Source organism: Lissotriton helveticus, chromosome 6 (genome assembly GCF_964261635.1).
Source record: "Lissotriton helveticus chromosome 6, aLisHel1.1, whole genome shotgun sequence".
NCBI classification, from domain to species: domain Eukaryota; kingdom Metazoa; phylum Chordata; class Amphibia; order Caudata; family Salamandridae; genus Lissotriton; species Lissotriton helveticus.
The window spans coordinates 245,491,021-245,510,445 of record NC_136067.1 but is presented as its reverse complement, the minus strand read 5'-3'; the positions used below and the strand labels follow the sequence as shown (position 1 = coordinate 245,510,445).

The 19,425-nt window shown below is 40.6% G+C and overlaps 1 protein-coding gene across 2 annotated transcripts in view; it reads left to right on the top strand.

The window, feature by feature from the left end:
• The window catches only part of PTCHD4 (patched domain containing 4), a 470,888-nt gene that overhangs the window by 126,384 nt on the left and 325,079 nt on the right, over positions 1-19,425 (top strand). For both annotated transcript variants that reach the window (XM_078646758.1, XM_078646757.1), the window contains exon 2: positions 2,619-3,099. In XM_078646758.1, coding sequence (XP_078502884.1) covers positions 2,619-3,099 — 481 coding nt within the window. The remainder of the gene's footprint in view (positions 1-2,618; positions 3,100-19,425) is intronic.

Genomic DNA, 19,425 nt, shown 5'->3' with positions numbered 1-19,425 from the left:
CTGGGGAAAAACACGGCGTCCTGGGGAGATGGCTGGTGGCCTGACACCTTGGGCCAACCTCCTAAGCCAAAGGAATGCTTTAAAAATCTGGGAGTCTGGGTGGACTCAGCATTGAAGTTTACTCACCACACTAAAAAGGTGGCTGCCACCTGCTTCGGCATCCTACGCAACCCCAGACCTATTTTGAGGTTCTTCGATTGCCGCACCCGCCAGTTAATTGTCCAGGCGACCATCCTTTCAAGACTGGACTATGCCAGCTCTCTTTTATTGGGGGCTAACCTTGCCGAAACCACCAGATTACAGAGAGTCCAGAATGCGGCTGCCAGGGCACTGGTAGGCCTCCCCCGCCACTCTTCGGTGGCCGGACCCTTGAAAAAACTGCACTGGCTCCCGGTGGGCAAAAGGATCCAGTTCAAGGCACTTTGTTTAGCCTTTAAAATTCTTAAAACCGCCTCTCCCCCAATGCTGTGCCCCCTCCTGTTGGAGTATATTCCTAGGAGGTCACTTCGCTCAGAGGGAAAACATCTCGTGATCATCCCTCGTACCAAACTGGCCAGAATAGGCGGTCGATCCTTTAGCTTCCTAGCTGCCAAGCTATGGAACAATCTACCGGAAACAATCCGTGGCATGCAGGACCTTTTGGCTTTCAGAAAGGCCATCAAAACTCACCTCTTTCAGTAATGCTTCTTCTTCTCTCTGTGCTCCTAACTTTCTGTAATTAGTCTTCTCGCAGCGCCGGGACGCCCCTTTGCTGGGGCAGCCGCGCGCTATACAAATCACTATAACATAACATAACATAGAGCTCTCCATCTGGCCCATCATGAACACCCATTCACACCCTGAATTCACCATACTCAAAGACACGGCCCAGTTTACAGTGTGCATTGTATAAAGCAAGTATGATCCAGGAAGGAAAAAAATACAGAAACACATCTTGGCAAAGGAAATACTTACAGAATATAGGGGCTCATATACCATTCAACATTAGGTAAAACATTAAATACAACATTGAGTGCATCACTGAGTTGGATTTTCTTAAGGATTCTTACACACATTGTTGAGAAAGAGATCAATGCTTTTCATTGTAAAGCCACAGTGAATACATGCACCGGTAGAGATTTTAAATGCTGCCGGTGTAGAGCACTGTCAGGATCCGCCCGAATTAAAGGCTTTCTTTTTATTGTGTATTTAAGTTCATGCTTTCCATCGTGCAAAATAGCAAACATGGATTGCGACCGGGATCTTTAAGTGCATCAGAGAAAATTAGTTTCTGTCAATTTCTTTGTAATCAAGCCAATTCGACAACAAGGCAAGTTTATTGTTTTAGTAAATTAAAACCATAAAAAGTTTACAAAATAATATTTAAAAAATAGCATTTTACTGACATCTTTTAAATTGATAGGGGAAGCAATAATCTCTTGCCGTGGCTATATCTGCCCCACATTTTAAAATCTGTTGTCAAGGTAATAGCTTTTATTTATCCTATCAATAAACATTATACGATGCATGGCCAAAGTGCGTAAAAGGAACATATCCGAACCTATAATGAACGATGTGGGAAAAGGGAAGTGGGAATTAAGGTGCAATATGAAATGAGATAAGATACTAGGCAAAAAACCTACAATTTACATTTATGCCAGGGAATCATCAACAGTGTTCTTTTCCTCAATCCTTTACATGTTTTCCATCAGAGTGCCTAGGATGTTTTGGTGGATCCTGGCATTTGGCGTGGAAAGACGCATATTGAAAGCGCTAGTGAGATAAATTCATGTAGCCTATTGGTTGTGACTTGGGTCCATCCTCATATTGTTGTGGTTGAAACACATGCTGCGGCAGGAAAATTAGTTAGCTAGGCTACTCAAGCAAAGCTATTTCCAAAAACTTAATGAATTTGCAATTTAGTTGTGGGTCACCATGGTTGAAACAGGTTAATATGGCTTCCCTGCTCATGCGTATATGTCTGTCGATAAACTGTTCTTTAAGTAAGGCCGCCTGGGCATTCACAGCCCTTGACAGATGCAACTCAGGTACATATGGTCCTCTTTCTTATCATTCCAGTGCCTGCATACTGTTGGGCCAGTGTATTTCCATGCAGGCATTGTCACTTGTGCTGGTATGTTACCCATATGTAAAGACAAGGATCTATGTTGAATACGTGCTGGAAAAGGAATGAACATGAATGGGGCAGGGGACAAATCTGTGCACTACTTTATTACCATCCATGTGTGCGAACGGGTACTCAATATATTTTTATCCTCTAGCAAGAAGATCATTTTTTTTGTTCTATTTGTTTCCCATTTGAACGTTTTATACATGGCACTTGATACCTATAAATCTGTAAGACCCAATTGCTTGATGAAGGTGTACTTATGATGTTCCGATGATCGGATATTTTGAAGTGCTAATAAAGAGGCTTGATTTAAGGGATCTTGGGCACAACTGATTTTGAACCAATTTTTAATAGCTGCTGCTCCTCTAGCTAAGTCGTGTCTAATAAGGCCAAATTCCATGTGAGTTTGTGCTGGAGAGAAATTCGGTGGTAGGTTGAATATTCGCCTGAATGTGTTCATTTGTACAGTTTTAATCTTCAAATAACTCATGATTTCTCTCTTTTTAAGGATGGTCGGCAGAGTTTTATTGGCCACCAGCTGGGAGGAGTCTCGGAAGTACCCAACAGCAAGGACCAGCGTGTGAAATCAGCCCGGGCTGTTCAACTCACTTACTACCTCCAAACCTATGGCTCTGCCACTCAGGACACAATTAGCGAGATATGGGAGAACGGCTTCTGCAACCTTATGCAAAAGCTGCAGAAGAACCACACAGACATCCAGCTATTCTCGCTTACATCCTTCAGCCTGATGAGGGACTTTCAGAAGACCATTAGCCTGACGCGCACTAAGATCTTGGTGAGTTTGATGCTGGTGCTGATGAGTGCTACCCTCTCCAGCTCGATGAAAGACTGTCTCCGAAGCAAGCCCTTCCTGGGACTTCTGGGAGTTCTCACGATCTGCATCTCCAGTGTCACAGCAGCGGGGATCTTCTTCGTCACAGATGGCAAATACAACTCCACCCTGCTGGGAATCCCTTTCTTTGCTATGGGTAATTTTTTTATCTCCCTAATAATTATACAGCACTTAGGAACATGCTTTATAAAGTATCCTCGAAGTTGTGCAAATGATTGTTCTTCTAATGAAAATTTGGAGATTTCCTTCAGGTGGAATTGATTGACTTGCTGCAGAGATTTGGACCCAAACTATGAATGCTTTCAGAATTTGATACAGTTTTCAATGCGCAGACATATTAATCCATGTTATAAAATGTGGTAATGATAGGAGTGATTGTTGAAACCAATGACTGAAGAGAAGCCTAGAAGAGATGGCAAAAGGGAAGATGGGAAGGAAGGAATAATGGGCCGGAGGAAGAACGGAAAAGAGGGTGTTGGATGACAGGTTGGAGATAGCGCGTGAAAGGGAGATGGAAAGTCATGAAGGAAAGGAAGAACACATGGACCAATAGGGGGAGGTAAATGATGGAGTAAAAAGGAGGGACGGATGAAAGTATTGAGATGCTGGCGAGTAGGAAAGCAGGAAAGGGAATGTAAGAGGAAGGTAAGAGAGTTGATGAGTATGGGACAAGGAAAGGTAGGGAAGATATAAGTTGAGAAAAAAAGCTGAGGAAGGGAGTGAGAGCAAACATGAGTGATGGTAAAATGTAGCACGAAGACGAGCTGCAAAGGTAAAGAGGAAGGTAGGTTGGAAAGTGGAAGGAGGTCAGAGAGGATGTGAGTCAGAGAGAGAGAGAGGGAATAGTTCAAGGAAAGGGTCGGGGCACAAAATGTTGACTGCACTATGGGTATGAAACATTTATATTTAGAAACTAATTAGATTGGAGGCTAGTACGACATTGCAGAGAATATATATATTTTTTCATGTACTTAGTGTGTACGCGCTTTAATACCCGGTGCTAAGGCACAGCATTATCTACCATTAACTGCACCGTTAAAATTTAAGCAAGCTGTTTATCTACAAAAGTCTTGAGACATGAATGGCACAATGTTTTAGTTTTTTGTTTTAAATGAGCTTTTTAATTAGCAGGTTGATCCAGGAAGCTCAGAAGCAGCCAGAAAGCCTTCTGCTGCAAGCACTTTAAGTCACCAGGGCCACCGTTTAAAGCCTATGGTGGAACACATGCCAGTTGGACCAGTGTTAATGATGTCTTTACCTTGTTTACTTTAATTGCATTGTGCCACTTAACTCTGCAAAGCGGAACACACGCATACTAATATTAAAATTGTAGCACAAAATATATCTTCCTGGCCAATTTAGCAGTTCCATAATAAAAAATACTAATTAATCAGGGGAAAATGCTAGTGTTTAATGATTATCGTCCTTTAATCAGTGACCAACTACGACAAGTAATTGTTTCATCTCATCAACAGATGTTCAGAATATAATGTATAAAGCAAAGTAGTAAACCCCAGTAGCCCAATGTACAAAGGTGAACCTGATCTGATGGTACTTGCTCCTAGGAATTTAAGAGTAAGCCGAGAGTAAGTCAAGCTTACTAACAGAAGGCTATTTTTGAGTCAGTAGTAATGTGTCATGGTTTTCGAACTTTGCAGAATTATTGGAAATAGGAAATAAATGCATCCTGCAGCCTTCACGTGTGTTTACCTTTGTTACATTTATCACAAGTCTAACCTAGACAAAAGTTAACACATTATCGAACAGTCTTGTCCAAAGGGGAGAGTAGCCTCTGGTCACCCGTAGAAAGAGAAAAAGGCATAAGTATATGGGAGCACAAACAATAATAATATAGAAGATTTAATCACTGTAGTTGTTTTTCATTTTTTTTATCAATCTTGATTCCAATCAGATGTTTATATAGAGTAATTTTGAAAAAGGCCAACACGTGTTTTGTTCAAGATGACTTTGTCAAGGCTGTGATTGAGCAACACAATTGGTATATCACAGCAACTAAAATGTAAAAGCAAACATATTTGAACAAAAGAAGCTTGTGTCAAGGAGACTGGAGCACCAAGATCGAAAAAAAGTCTATAAGGAAGCACAAATAATTGTTTGATTAACGAGAAAAAAGTGTAAAATAGAAATTGAAATATTTTGCTCACAGGAATACATTTAGTAGTAATCCAGATATGTATTGATGACATCTGAGTGAGTACAGCAAGAAACTGTCATGGCCATAGAGTAGTAGAGAAAATGTGAAGAACGAAAAATGTACAATTGGCCATAGAAACCTGTGACTATGAAGTAAAAGAGCCAGGTGCGGTGAAGGAGATGGCAAAAAGTAGATGAAGAAATTTTGCAGAACTGTTGATAAGTAAAGACGTGGCGAAACTCTAAAAGTATAATAGGGTAAGCAGCCAAGGTATGAAAGTATGGAGGCTTATGGTTACAAAGATGAAGGAATGGGCAGGTACTTACTGGCACAGTATGTAAAATCAGGAAAATCCAGAGTGGATATATATGTGTGCTCTGTAGAGTTGCATGTCCCTACCAGCGAAATTTGAATCAACAAAGAACTTGTCTAGGGATATAGGAGAAGTTAAAAGAGAGAAGAATTATGAACATGCACCAACTTTTGTGTTATTTTGAGTATGGGCGAAGTAAACCTAGTAGTAGGTATATCAAGAAAGCTATGATATTCCGATGAGACCGAATGTAGAAAATTTGGAAAGATGTAAGTAAAAATGGCATAGGTTTACATGTGTGTTATAGAGAAACGTGAATTATTAGTGACTGACTGTTTTCATCCACTTACTCATACTAAACCAATGGGTATAGAGTGATACTTGGTGAGCACCAATTTCCATTTGAACCTACAATGCATAACTTGGGGTCTCCTGTTTAGCCATATGTTTTCTTCTGGGATGTGCAACTCTCTTGTTTCCACCGCTACCATTGCAGTAGTTTACCTGTATAGAGAGACATGGTTCGGAGGATCCCGTTACTTTGCACTGTGCTTTTCCTGCTGGATTGCAAACCATTTGACAGTGTATTTCTCATGTTTTTAGCCTCAGGTGGGCCAAAGAGAAAACACAAAAACGGTGTTAATTCATCTATAGCCTGAAGAATCTTGGATATGGGTCAATGGGGCAATTTTAGAAGTTAAGTGCGGTAGTAGGAACCATCCCTGGGCCATTCAGCCCTGTGACCAGGATGGTGACCATTTAGCAGAGGCCTCTCAGAGCGGGAACTGTTGGCATCGTCACAGAGGGAGATGTTTCTCAGATTTGATTAATTTTGTTTTTACAAACGGAGCCTACATCTTAAGTCGGCCATGTATGATTTTTTTTATTCAGACACAACCAAGATGAATCAGGGCAGGTGGAAATTTATGAATTTCTCCACAGTGACTTCAAGAATAATGTATCCATGTTTTTATTATACCAAGTTATCCGCAATGGAATTTGCCTCATCCTTCTTGATGGATGTGTTTAACCATGATGCTTTCCCAAAACTATTGGCAACCTACAATGTCACCCAATAGGTGCAGGAGAATGTCTAAGGTTGATTGGAGTGTATCACATGTACACCAATGGCTTAATTAAATACTTCAGAAATTGAGGATTACTTGCTTCTGCCAAGAGTCATTTGTTTGCTTTGGAAGAACAGTGTCAAATACATTTTGCTGGCAGTTCACACTACAATTCCTGCAAGCACTAGAGTTGTGTTTTTTGCGCTATTAGGGGGAAATGTTGCTGCAACCATGTTGAATAAAGAACAGATGGGTCACAAATGGGTGGATGTGGACAAACTGAAAGGTGTTAGCAATGTAAAAAACATGCTGTGAGACAAATAGAAAGGAAAGGATGCAAGAAGTGCTACGGTGGTGGTAGGCAATGTAGCAGGAGTGAAGAAGTATGGTTGGGTAACCAAGAGAGAAAGAAGATTTTCAGCTCACAAAAAGTTGGAGAAGGTAAGGGTTGATGTGTCAAAGTTGGAGAATGGAAGATTATGGAGCAAAATGTAAATGTTGTTTGTCACCCAACTGATCAATCAAGAGGTGTCCTGGAAATTGAATAAAGGGGAGGAGACTTTAATGATCACATGGCTAGTGGTTGTTTGGCGAAGGAATATGGTAACAACAAAATAATGGTCTTCCCTCAAGACAAGTGATCAAACCAATTTATCGGAAAGGTTAAGTCACAATGTAAACATATTCTGTAGCACAGACTTAATATATTGTATACAGATTTTTTGGGATTGTGGGCGCAAGACAGATGGAAGTAGAGGGTGTTTCTTGATCTGCTATATATGGTAATTTTCCTTTTCCATTCTCTAAGTGGTCCAATTCCTGTTATGCCAGGTGGATTTTATCTGAGGCCGTCAATTGTTGCTAAAGTGTGGCTATTGCTGATCCTGGGTACTTTTAGGGCTTTTGACAACCTTTTCATGAAGACCTGCTACAGGTATTCTCTAAAGTCTACTCTCGTCTCTTTCCTTGTCACAGCTAGGTTGTTGTTATAGCACATTGGTCCAAAGAAAACATAGGATTTTTCTATTCTATGGGCCTGATTCACAAATATAAACTTACACTTTTGTGTATGTTTAAGATTTTTTGCTATTCACAAAGTTATTTTACGAGAAGTAAGTATCTTTATGACTGTGGAATCTCCGCACATAAAATGCTAGTACCGTCATATCCTTTTATCTGCAGAAACTCCTCAGTCGTAAAGATACTTCTAGTAAAATTCCTTTTTGAATATCAAACAATTGTAAACTTACACAAAAGTGTATGTTCACCTTCGTGAATCAGGTCCTATATCTTTATGCAGGTAATTGCTAACCTCTTTCTTTCTTACTTGTAACATAAGTTAAGACTTTGAAGGGGCATTGCAGCACAAACTTTATTGAATTGTCCCAGAGTAACAATTCCCTTTGCTATGAACAAAACAGTGCTACTGCAAAAAAAAGTAACTATAAAAAATACAATTAGAAATGTAATTTGGACTGTGCTCAGTGGTTGTAGGAGGTAAACCCTGATATTCAAAAAAAGCTTTAGAAAATGCATTTACCTTGCAACATATACACATATTTACTTTAAGTCTTCTCTCAGTGCCTGCATACTGTCAGTCAGCCATATCCTTGAAGCCTGCATTATGTAAAGCATTCACATTTACTTTCAAACATGATGTTTTTGAAGTATAGACAATCTGAGAATTTTACGTAACAAAAATGATTAAAGGATTTAAATAGAAAACTGCAGAGAACGATTTGTTGCATTAAGCAGTCTCTCTGGAACTAGAGAGGCTACAACAGCAACATCATGCTGAAGGGTATTGGAGAAAATCAATGAAGTTAAGCACGTTTTGTTCTCTATTTTCAGCAAAACCGGGTAGTGTAAGAAAAGCAAAAACTGTACTTGCCAGAAACATAGGGCCCTGAGCTATCTTGCACAAAATACTTCATATATATAATTTGAAAATAATTGTTGAATAACGGTAACCAAGTTATTAAGAATTTTTATATATCTGTAATGATATAAACACCATATGTGAAATGTTTTGCAGATACAAATCCGGAGCCCAAGGCAAAATGTATGTTTTGTATTTAGGCACTGTTTGTCCCCCATTAAAAGTTTTTTTAGGCCAGTCTTTGCAATTTGTCATTCTCTTGAGGCTATACGTGTGAATGCTGCAAGTTAGAAGTCTGTACTTACTTTAAATTAGTATCCGAAGGAGCAGATGTAAACAATATAAAATAGAGCTGCCAAGAAATAAAGCAAGCTACAATTTGAACTAGTGGAAGAGGCGGCGAGGAGCAGGGATAGATTCTCAAATGATCATTAGCATAACGCAAAGAGCAGGCCTGGCGTCACAGACGGTCGTCGCTAGTGCATAGATCAGGTTGGGCAGTATTGATGGTAGTTGTAGTATAACAGATGCCAGCCTTTGAAATGGGGGGATTCCCTATGCTAACCCTCATCTTCTTCTGGAAAGTTCTTCTCATACCCTCTCAAGGATCCAAGAAATCTTGCGTGACAAAAGATTAGTGTCAGGGTCCTTTCTGTGTGCTGGAGGCAAGCTCTTTAAAGTGTAAGTGGGGCAAGGCAGAGCTCTGTCCCAGCCATCCTAGCAGGATGACCCATCCTGCCAACATCTAGTCTCCTTTATCACACTGTCTGGGATGAATACATATATCCCAACAGCAGAGCCATTCATAGTCAGGTGACTTAGGAAACTGACAGAAAGCACGAACGGTTCAAACAATTGCACATTTTTTTAAAGTGGCATTTTCAGAATTATGACTTAAAATCATCAGACTTAACCATTAAAGAGAATTTTCAATTATAATTTATTTGATTGCAAAAACCATACCTCTATCTGTGCCCAATCAAAAGTTATCACTTATTTAATGTAATAAGGTAACCCGGTGTTAGTGAATGGGAGAGATAGACCTTACAACAGTGAAAAACTGTCAGGACATGTGAAACTTAAGTACACATGTCCTATTTTTTTTAATACAATGCACCCTGCCCAATGAGCCCAACCTTAGGGTTGAATGTAAGTATTAAAATGGAAGGGTTAGGCCCGGCAAAGGGTCAAAATGGCAGTTTAGAACTGCCCTACAGGCTGCAGTGGCAAGCCCGAGACATGTTTTAAAAGACTACTTTAGTGGGTGGCACAATGAATGCTGCAGGCCCACTAGTACACGCCATGGGTATATGCAGTACCATTTACTAGGGACTTACAAGTCAATTACATGCATCAATCAAGTACATGCCAATTGTACCATGTTTTAGAGAGAGAGAGAGCACAAGCACTTTAGCACTAGTTAGCAATGGTAAAGTGCTCATAGTACTAAAGCCAACAAAAACGGGTTCAGCAACAGAAGGCAAAAATGCAGGAGGGAGCCTGCAAGATGTGCCAGGTGCAACAGGAATGTTATGCAATTTCCTTCTCATGTCCTTTCACTATAGATGCACATAGTTCTGCTGTACCCATTTGTGAGAGACTGTGTTCTGATTCATTTCTCGCCTGGCCCTTTGTCACACTATGTTCAACTTCTGTTCCCCATCCTGTCTCATTCAGAAACTGTCTCAACTCCTTTACACATTATGTCCTGTTGCCAAATATGCTATTAGTACCTCATTCTTTCTCTGCATAAGCCTGTCTCATCTTAAAATACACACTTCAGTGCATGGTATCTTCTAATAACTATTTTTTATTTACTGTTCTGTGACATTGAGCACCTTCTAACTTAACAAATTGGGGAACATTAATTCCAGGAATGGAGTAAAAGCTACTTCTCTTCTTACTGTAGCACTACAAAATCAACGTCACGATCATTATTGTATTTGGAATTCTGTACTATGTCGTTTTTGGCACTAAAAGCCAATGCAGTCCATATGTCCCTTGTAGCCAGTAACTGCTGTTTGATAACACGGAGAGTGTGGTGACATAGGAGAGAAGGCTGACGTTGGACTGATTTCAGCTCTCATCTTGGGGTGAATTCAGATCATTGACAACATTGCTGTTGACTGTATGCAAGTGTCTGTAGGTTGTGGGCGTACTATTTTTTCCAAAAGATAGGAAAAGCTGCACCACCTGTCATCTCATGTCAGATATTGTTATAGAGTGCACTTATCACCAGAAAGTCTTAAGGCGCTTGCAGCAAAAACAGCAACAACAGACACCCTCAACATTGAATGGCGAGGTATACACCTGGTGACATGTACATTAGGAAGCTGTAGTCAGATGTATTAGCACATTTACTGGTCATGTGAAAAAGTGGATAATTGGTTGGGGTAGATAGTCTGCCACAAATGAAAAGGTCACTATTCTTGATAGGTCCAATAAAGGTTTCAATATTTTAAACTGTGACTCAACCCCTGGTAGCAATGGCAAAAAGCAGATAGGCTAAATTATTTAGATGTAACAAAGTAGTTAAAAAGCTTAAAACTCACACCATACAAATCCCATTCAAATTCATAAAAATAGAGAATAATAATGAACAAAATATCACCTAACAACATTAATTCAATACAGAGAACCGAACATATACTTTTTAAAAGTTTAAATAAAAATATTGCCAAAAAGGATTAAGTGCCAACCACTGTCATCTGGTTGTGCTCGATTTAAGGTCAGACACGATGGAGAATGGGTTGCATACAGAAAACAGATTTTTCCCAGTCAGAGGTTTTACCTTCTGGCATAGCCTCTAAAATGGAAGTCATAAATCCCCAGTGGGGCAAGACAGCAGGCTGTGTACAAGATGGGATCCATGACGCCAGATAAGCATTGGACGACATGCCAGTGAAGCTATTGACTTTTGGCAAGAAAACTCTGAGTGGGAGGAATTTAAATTTAACACCCAAGGAAGGTTCTTCGCAGGCTGGATACTTTTGGTGCATTTGCCCAGTGAAAGTTTCTGTGATCTGACTTATTTACTATTTGGAGCTTCGATTCCTCCAGAGGGGCAAGGCTAGGAGTTGTAGCTGAAAAAGGCTCCATGAGGCAGGATACCATCTCCATGATTTCTCACTGAAATCAATTTGCTGCTGCAGAAAAGCACTGAGATTGTGCAACCTGAATCTTTCATCCAGCTGTACTGCACCTTCGTCAGATTGACTAGGCAGGTTGACCCGGTACTCCAGAGGTTTTTATGCAAAAACGTTTCTAAGTACCAGGTATTTCAGGATGTTAGGAAGAGTGCCCTTTGACACAGCCAAGGGTTACAGGACCTCAGGAACAGCACTTGGTGGCCAAGACTCAGCAGAATCCATCAGCAGGGTCCAAGGCAGGTCCAGTTGGAACTGGTCTCCTGTGCTCTTCAGGAAAAGGGGCATCTTGTAGCTTGTTGTGTCCCTGTAACGTAAGAGAAATTAGGCCAACTGACCGTTGCCGTGTACTTCTTTGTCCTGGAAACAAGTGAGAGTTGGTCCGACCTTTCAGGTCTTCTCACAGACATTAGGCACATTCTTTCTTCTGTCTAGGAGGCCCTGTTTCTCAGAAGCAATGCCCTCAAGATGCCCTCCTTCTGGCTGCACTGACTCAAAGTTTTATATTTCACCAGAGTATCGATGTGGCCAAATGGTGGAAGGGAAGTTAGGATGGGTACTGCAGGCAAGGAGACCTGGAAGAAAAGTGTTAGTCAACAGTTCTAAGTTCTACTTTCTCAAAGAATGATTCCAAAGACAAATCTCTACTGAGGGTAAACTAGGAGTACGTACTCAATGTGTCTCTCACGCTGTGGTTGGTTGATCTCGCTTCACCAATCACTAGTGCAGACTCAAATGTGCACCCCAACTCGCTACCTTACCAGAGTGCTGTTTATTCCCATTTTGCCACAAGAACTTCTGATCTAGTGCCAGAAAGCAGTACCTCATCCGAGCGTATGGAAACAGTGAGTGGCTACTGAAAACGGATGTATGACGTTACCACGCATACTTTTACAACGCATACCTTTACAACGAAATTTTTACAACGCAAAAACCATTACAACGCATGTATTTACAACGCATGTTTTTACAACGCAGGTACCTTTACAACGCATACCATTACAACGTAAGTATTGGTAAGTATATATTAATTTTTTTAATGTAAATTAATTGAAATTAATTTAATTTAATTTAATTTAATTTAATTTAATTTAATTTCATTTCATTTCATTTCATTAATTTAATTTAAATTTAAATTTACTTTATTTTTACCCTGTACCCCTGTACCCCAAAAACCCAAAACTGACCCTGAACCCTAAAAATACCCTTTTACCCAAAAACCCAAAACTGTCCCTGAACCCCAAAAATACCCCTTTACCCAAAAACCCAAAACTGACCCTGAACCCTTAAAATACCCCTTTACCCAAAAACCCAAAACTGACCCCGAACCCTAAAAATACCCTTTTACCCAAACACCCAAAACTGACCCTGAACCCTAAAAATACCCCTTTACCCAAAAACCCAAAACTGACCCTGAACCCTAAAAATACCCCTTTACCCAAAAACCCAAAACTGACCCTGAACCCTAAAAATACCCCTTTACCCAAAAACCCAAAACTGACCCTGAACCCTAAAAATACCCCTTTACCCAAAAACTCAAAACTGACCCTGAACCCTAAAAATACCCCTTAAAAAACCCAAACATATAACATTTTAAATATAATTATATACTTACAATACTTACGTTGTAATGGTATGCGTTGTAAAGGTACCTACGTTGTAAAAACATGGGTTGTAAATACATGCGTTGTAATGGTTTTTGCGTTGTAAAAGTTTCGTTGTAATGGTAGTGCGTTGTAAAAGTTGCGTTGTAAAGGTTGTTTGCCCTGAAAACACGCAGTTAGAGTGCACAGTGTCGCAAAACTCATGTAGCCTTGATCTGTAGGAAGACCAGAACAGCTCTCCGAAATCAAGAAAACCACTTGGGTGTTTGGCTCCTTGATATGGCAGCTCCTGTCAAAACCAAACATGAATAGCACGCACAACTAAAATGACACAAACTCTTTCAATAGAGGTCCCTTTTTAGAAGGTGGTGTACTCAAGCATGTTGCAGAACTTACACCTGCTGCCAAGGAGACACCACAATGAAGACATCAGAGTCAACACAATCAGCAAGTGAGGAACCAAACACCCAAGAGGTTTTCATGATCTGAGAGAGCAGGTCATTTGAGCCCATTCCATTTGAGCCTGTACGCCTGCTGCCAGAGGGAATCAACAATGAAATCTCCAGAGTCAGCACAAAAAAAAGACATCAGTGTCAGAAGGTCATTTAAGCATATTCCAGAACTGGCATCTGCTGCTAAAGGGAAGTAACAAATGAGTTGTCAGAGTTAGCAGAAACAAATGAGTCACATAGTGAATCCTCTTACTGGCATCATTGTTAAAGCACACAGAACAATAACAATAAAGACATTACAGTAATACAACATATCTTGTTTAAGCATTAAAACACTATTTGTTACAAACATGCTGATAAGATGGACTTTTAATACTTGCTTTAATATTTGTGGCAGGGAGTTCTTGACAATGTCTTCTGCAGCTCCATTAGTGCTCTGAAGAGGGCGCCTCGGGTGCAATGTTTATGCCTGGCACGAGGCGGGTATGGGAGGAACTGCTGACCCCTCCCAAACCAATAGGAAAAAAAGTACCCTGGGGGTTAGCTTACCCAGATTTGCAGCAGTTCCTGTTTGCCCATCTGCGTGCAAACAATCCCACAGTGCCTACCTTTAGCTAAAACCAAGATGGCAGAACCTTTTTTCCATTGTGCAGAGTTCTTGTGCCAACCACAGTGGTGTGTCTAGCGAAACGAGCGATGAAAACACGGAAGTCGGTTTACATGCTTGCTCCTTACGGTTTGGCAGAGAATTGTTCAAGGTCACTCAATTAGAGTTCACGAAGCTTGTGAGAGGAAGTTGAGATTTTGTTCACAGGCACACTGACAGTTGAGACACTGAAGATTAGACCCTGAAGAAGGAACTCATATAGTTCCGAAATGAAATGCATTGGGCGCCAATACTGTAACAACAAATGAATTTGTAAAAATGACTGTTAACATTCGTTTTGTATAAATACATGAATGTTATGATACAGTGGTAATGTAATGCACAATGATGAACAATTGTTTTTGAGTTCAGTGAGAATATCGTTTTGAATACGTAGAAATGAACTTTGAAAAATATTGTTAAGATTTGATTTTTTAATTGTGGAGATGTTTGTGTTAATTAGGTCTCATTAACAACAAGGGTCGACAGCTCTTGCTGGTTGCAGCACCCCATAAAGATAAGAGGTTAAATAGGAGTACTACTGGAGTGCACCTCTACTTATCAATACATTTAACCTAGCCGGAGATAACATTATTAGATTGAATATTGTATCCCAGTGCTTTCCTATGGAACAGTTAGCCTTGCTACAGTAAAAAGGACTTTTGAGGCCTTTTCACTGTAAGGACATACTTAGCATTAATCATTTACATGTCCTACTTTTAAATATGATAAACCTAGCCTCAGGGCTGCTAAGCCCTACTTAGGGTGTCTTATTATTATTTATAATGAAGGGTTAGGCCTTCCAAAGAGAGTTTTTTTAACAGGTTGATTCCGCAGTTTTCAAACTGCATATACAGACTGCTGTGGTAGGCCTTCAGTCATGTTTGCGCTGTAGTGGGTGGCACAATGGTTGCTTCAGACTACTTTTTGACATTTAACTTACAGGCTCTGGCTACACTTAGGACAGGCTTATCTTGTTATGTGCAACGTTCTCAGCCCCAACTGCAGGGTCTGCTCACGTGCAAACTTACTATTAAATTGGAGTTTGTAAATAGCAAGAAAATTGTAAAATTATACAACTGCGCAAGTTTACCTTTGTGAATCAGACCCTTTATGTCAACCAAGCAATGTTTAAAGTCTCAGGCCACTAAAAATGACCATTACTGGTTATCCTGGTAATTCTAGGGCAGGGAAAATACAAGGGTTTCAATATTTTGGGGGAAAAAGTGCAGGAATCGATGTTCCCCTGCTGGTTCCCCATCGTTTTCCCTCAGACTTCCACACAGTAATTTGAAAAACAACATGGAACTCCGATTGTCACTGAAACTCAGATTACCAGGCCCATCGGAATTATCGGGACACATGCAGTCGAGGCCATAGTAGTGGATTTGCAAAGACAGGTCCTCAAAATCAAATCCACACTATTGCAAAGAGCAAGTGATTAAAGGATCATATTTCACAAAATGCTTGGATCAGGAAAGGGGCATAGCTTCGATTTATTAATAAATTGATGTGACGTGTAATAAAATGGACATCATTATGTAGTTCCTAATTCCTTTCACCTACAAAAAGAGCGTTCACTGACTAATTAGTATTTTGTCCACTGAGCCAATACATGACTCATCTTTCAGATGACAATTGTTGAGATGTGGCAATCTAATTATGTACGTATAGTTGCTCGAAAGATTCCCCACGTTAGAGCTATATGAGAGAACAGATAACATATAACACACAGACATAGAGGTTTACATTCAAAACAAGAAAACGCCCCAGGGTAGTGTTTCATTCTTTGAGTAATGTCTTTCTTTGACAAGGGAAACATAGTAACAAATGTGAGTCAATACAGCTCAAAGGTTTTCATTTTATAATTCCACTCAAGCCATATTGAAACAACATTCTTTAGTGCCTGCAGTAACCTGCATTTTACGAACAAGAACAGGGTGGACAGTGATAAATTGTATATAGAATACAAGCTCTAGTGCTGTATCCGTCCCAATGCACCAAATAAAATTACAATTTCATATAACCCCCTTCCTATAATTAAATGTATGCCATAGTTTCCGCTGCACTGGAATTGAGTTATTGCAGGGTACTGCACAACTGGATAGAAATGACTTCTGAGATGATTTACAATGTGCAATATCTCCAAATAATAACCTACCAATTTATACGCATTTGTGGCATTGCAGCATACGAGAGCGGGAAAGTCTCATAGTGCTGTGCAGATGGATATTTGCTTTAGACCATTTAGATGATGGAACACTTTTTCTTCCGTATTAGCTAGAAGTAGTGTTTCTTTCTTAGCAAGCCTACTTTTGAAACTTCTAGATACACTGAAAGTTCAAAATAGTGGTTACATAAAGGGTGAAATTGTGACCACAGAGAAGGAAGGCCAGTCATCCAACAGACCTCCACCTGCATGTTTTATTATTAATTATATAAATACCATTATCAGACAGGTCTATTAACTTGTACATATTTGGTAATAGGATTCATTGCCCATATAGACCCAACCCTTTTAACTTTGATTCAAATCCACACATTTATTTAAGGTATGTGTAAAGCGCAACCTCTTCCCTAAGGGATAACCCGGCGCTAGACCTCACACTTGCCACACTCCAACCATTGCAAGAGTTATTAAAGTGGCAACAGCCAGGTGTCAGCATTTTCCCAAAAATTAAAAAATCTGACGTCAAAGTTACATTTGGTAGCAGCCCAAAAATTAAAGGAGGAACCACCCATTCTGAATTTCATAATGCACTTACTTTATATCAACGCCTGATTAGCGGAACGAAGATCCCTCACAGGCTAATAGAAAGTAACTGTGTCATGTAGAGTTGCTGGTCTATTGTCTTAAGGGGCCAGATATATGAACATTTCATTTTGCTACTCTCTAATTATGATTTTTTGCAACTAGCAATTAGAGACTTGCAAAATTAAATGTACCAATGTGACACATTAGCGATTCCCAATGGGGTCGCAATTTACCTGCCTCATCAATATTCATGAGGCAGGTCGCAATTTGGGACCCATTGGGAATGGGCAAGAACACAGGGACGGTGGCCTGCTTGAGACAGCAGACCACTATGTCTGTGCTTGTTTTTAAATATAGCAACTTTTTTTTTTAATGCAGCCCGTTTTCCTTAAAGACAAGCATTTGCAATGCAATAGGTCTCGCATTAGGAAAGTTTGAGCCATTGGTATTGTGAATTACATTTTTTTTATTTATGTGTTGGTTGTGAAAATAGCTATAGTAATAGCTAAAGTAATAGCTTTGTCATTTACAATGCCAATAGTTTTAACTTTCACAAATGTGACACCTATAGCATTTGTAATGCAATATGTGTTGTACTTTCACGAAAATCCAAGAACAGAAGTGAAATATTAACATTTTTTTGTGACATTTATAAGACAGACGTCATTGTCGAGTACTTTACGCTGGTGTTTGGATTCCTGTAAATCCCCAGTGTTGCAGGGTGCTTAAGAATTTTGTGATCACAGTGGTACTGTATTCCGGGCTGGGGGGAGGGGAGGAGAGAGAGAGAGAGGGACGGGAGGGAGGGGAGGAGAGAGAGAGCGAGAGAGAGAGAGGGGAGAGAGGGAAGGGAGGGGAGGAGAGAGAGAGAGAGAGAGAGAGAGACACAGGGGAGGAGAGAGAGGGGGGAGGAGAGAGAGAGAGAGAGAGAGAGACAGGGGAGAAGAGAGAGAGAGAGAGAGAAAAGGTGGGGAAGAGAGAGAGAGAGAGAGAGAGAGAGAGAGAGGGGAGGAGGGAGAGAGAGAGAGAGAGAGAGAGAGAGAGAGAGAGAGAGAGAGCTTGGGCTATAGTATGCGGCAGCGTTGGGTATAAAAAATAAAAATACAAAAAAGAGGCCAAATTATGTGGTAACAAATGTATAAAAATCACAAAGTTGTATAAAACAATTATCAGTTATTGTATGGAAAGGCGAGGTGGGATGGCGCGACTTGAAAGCAGTAAACCTATTGGAAACCAATGAAGAAGAGGTTAATTGGGGCTAGACGGGCCCACGGTGCTACCAGGGACGTACCAATATGCTGGCTTTACTGTAAAGGTCCTTGGTAGGTCTGTGCGGGCCATTCACAATGTTGAAAACCTGCTGCACACACTTGTAGAAAAGGACTGCGAACGCTTCAACACACACCATTCAGCAAGTGAAATGTGACGAGGGGGAGGAAACGATACAAACTGACTCACCCGAGCTAGTTCAGTCAGACCAATTATAGTTAATTATGCGGTCAAAGCGCCAGACAGGCGAGCGGCGTAACTTGAGCTTCAGATGAAATCCTATTAGTCTGTCCCGCTTTTAATTCTAAGCTTTGTGCCATTTAATTGGGTAATAATACATGAAGTGCAATCTTGAAATTACAGGAGCGTGAAGGCAAGTGCTACATAGGCAGCATTTTATTTTAATGTCAAAACGTCACCTATCCGTAAACATTAAGTGGAACAGCAGCTGTCTAAGAACGACTTTATTCTGTGACAGACAGCTGTGCCCACAAATGAACAGTGAGGCATTAACCGCCCTATTAAAAGTCAGTCGAATATAGGTGCAGGAATGAAGGTGTCTCTTTTCAGTCGTCATCTGCATGACGTCACGAGCTGTCAGCAAAACCAAGCGCTGCTGAGTTTCGGAGCAGAGACAGAGGGTCCGAAGCGCTAGAAGCGGGTCCGAGGCGCTAGAAGCGCATCCGAAACCAGACATCCAGGAACACAAACCAACCGGCAGCATCGAAAAAGAAGCTGAACACTCGTCAGAGGTTACAGCTGCCAGTGAACACTGCAGGGCACGGGAGCTCTCCAGAGACACCGGGAACTTCCTGAGACAAGCATTGTGCACCCCGAGGTGTGTACATTTCCATGCATAACCTGTTCTTCAAAAGGGACCTCAAAGTTCTCCTCCTCCAGAGACACCTCCAAAAGTAATTCACGTCCTCTTGCTATTGTGAGGAAGACTTCCCACTACTGATAATTTCTACTTTCCATGACCATGGAAGTGCCTTCCCAGTGTATGCCTGTGATTGGAGGGTCTGCCTTTTTGCAGTATTTTCCATGTACTGGTGTTCGGTGCCCTTTTGTAACATGCACACACCACTCTGCCCTTGCAACACACGGCTGCTACCTCTCACATGTCTTTACCTTTGATACTTGCACAAGTGCCACCTTGCTCATGTAACGCTTGTT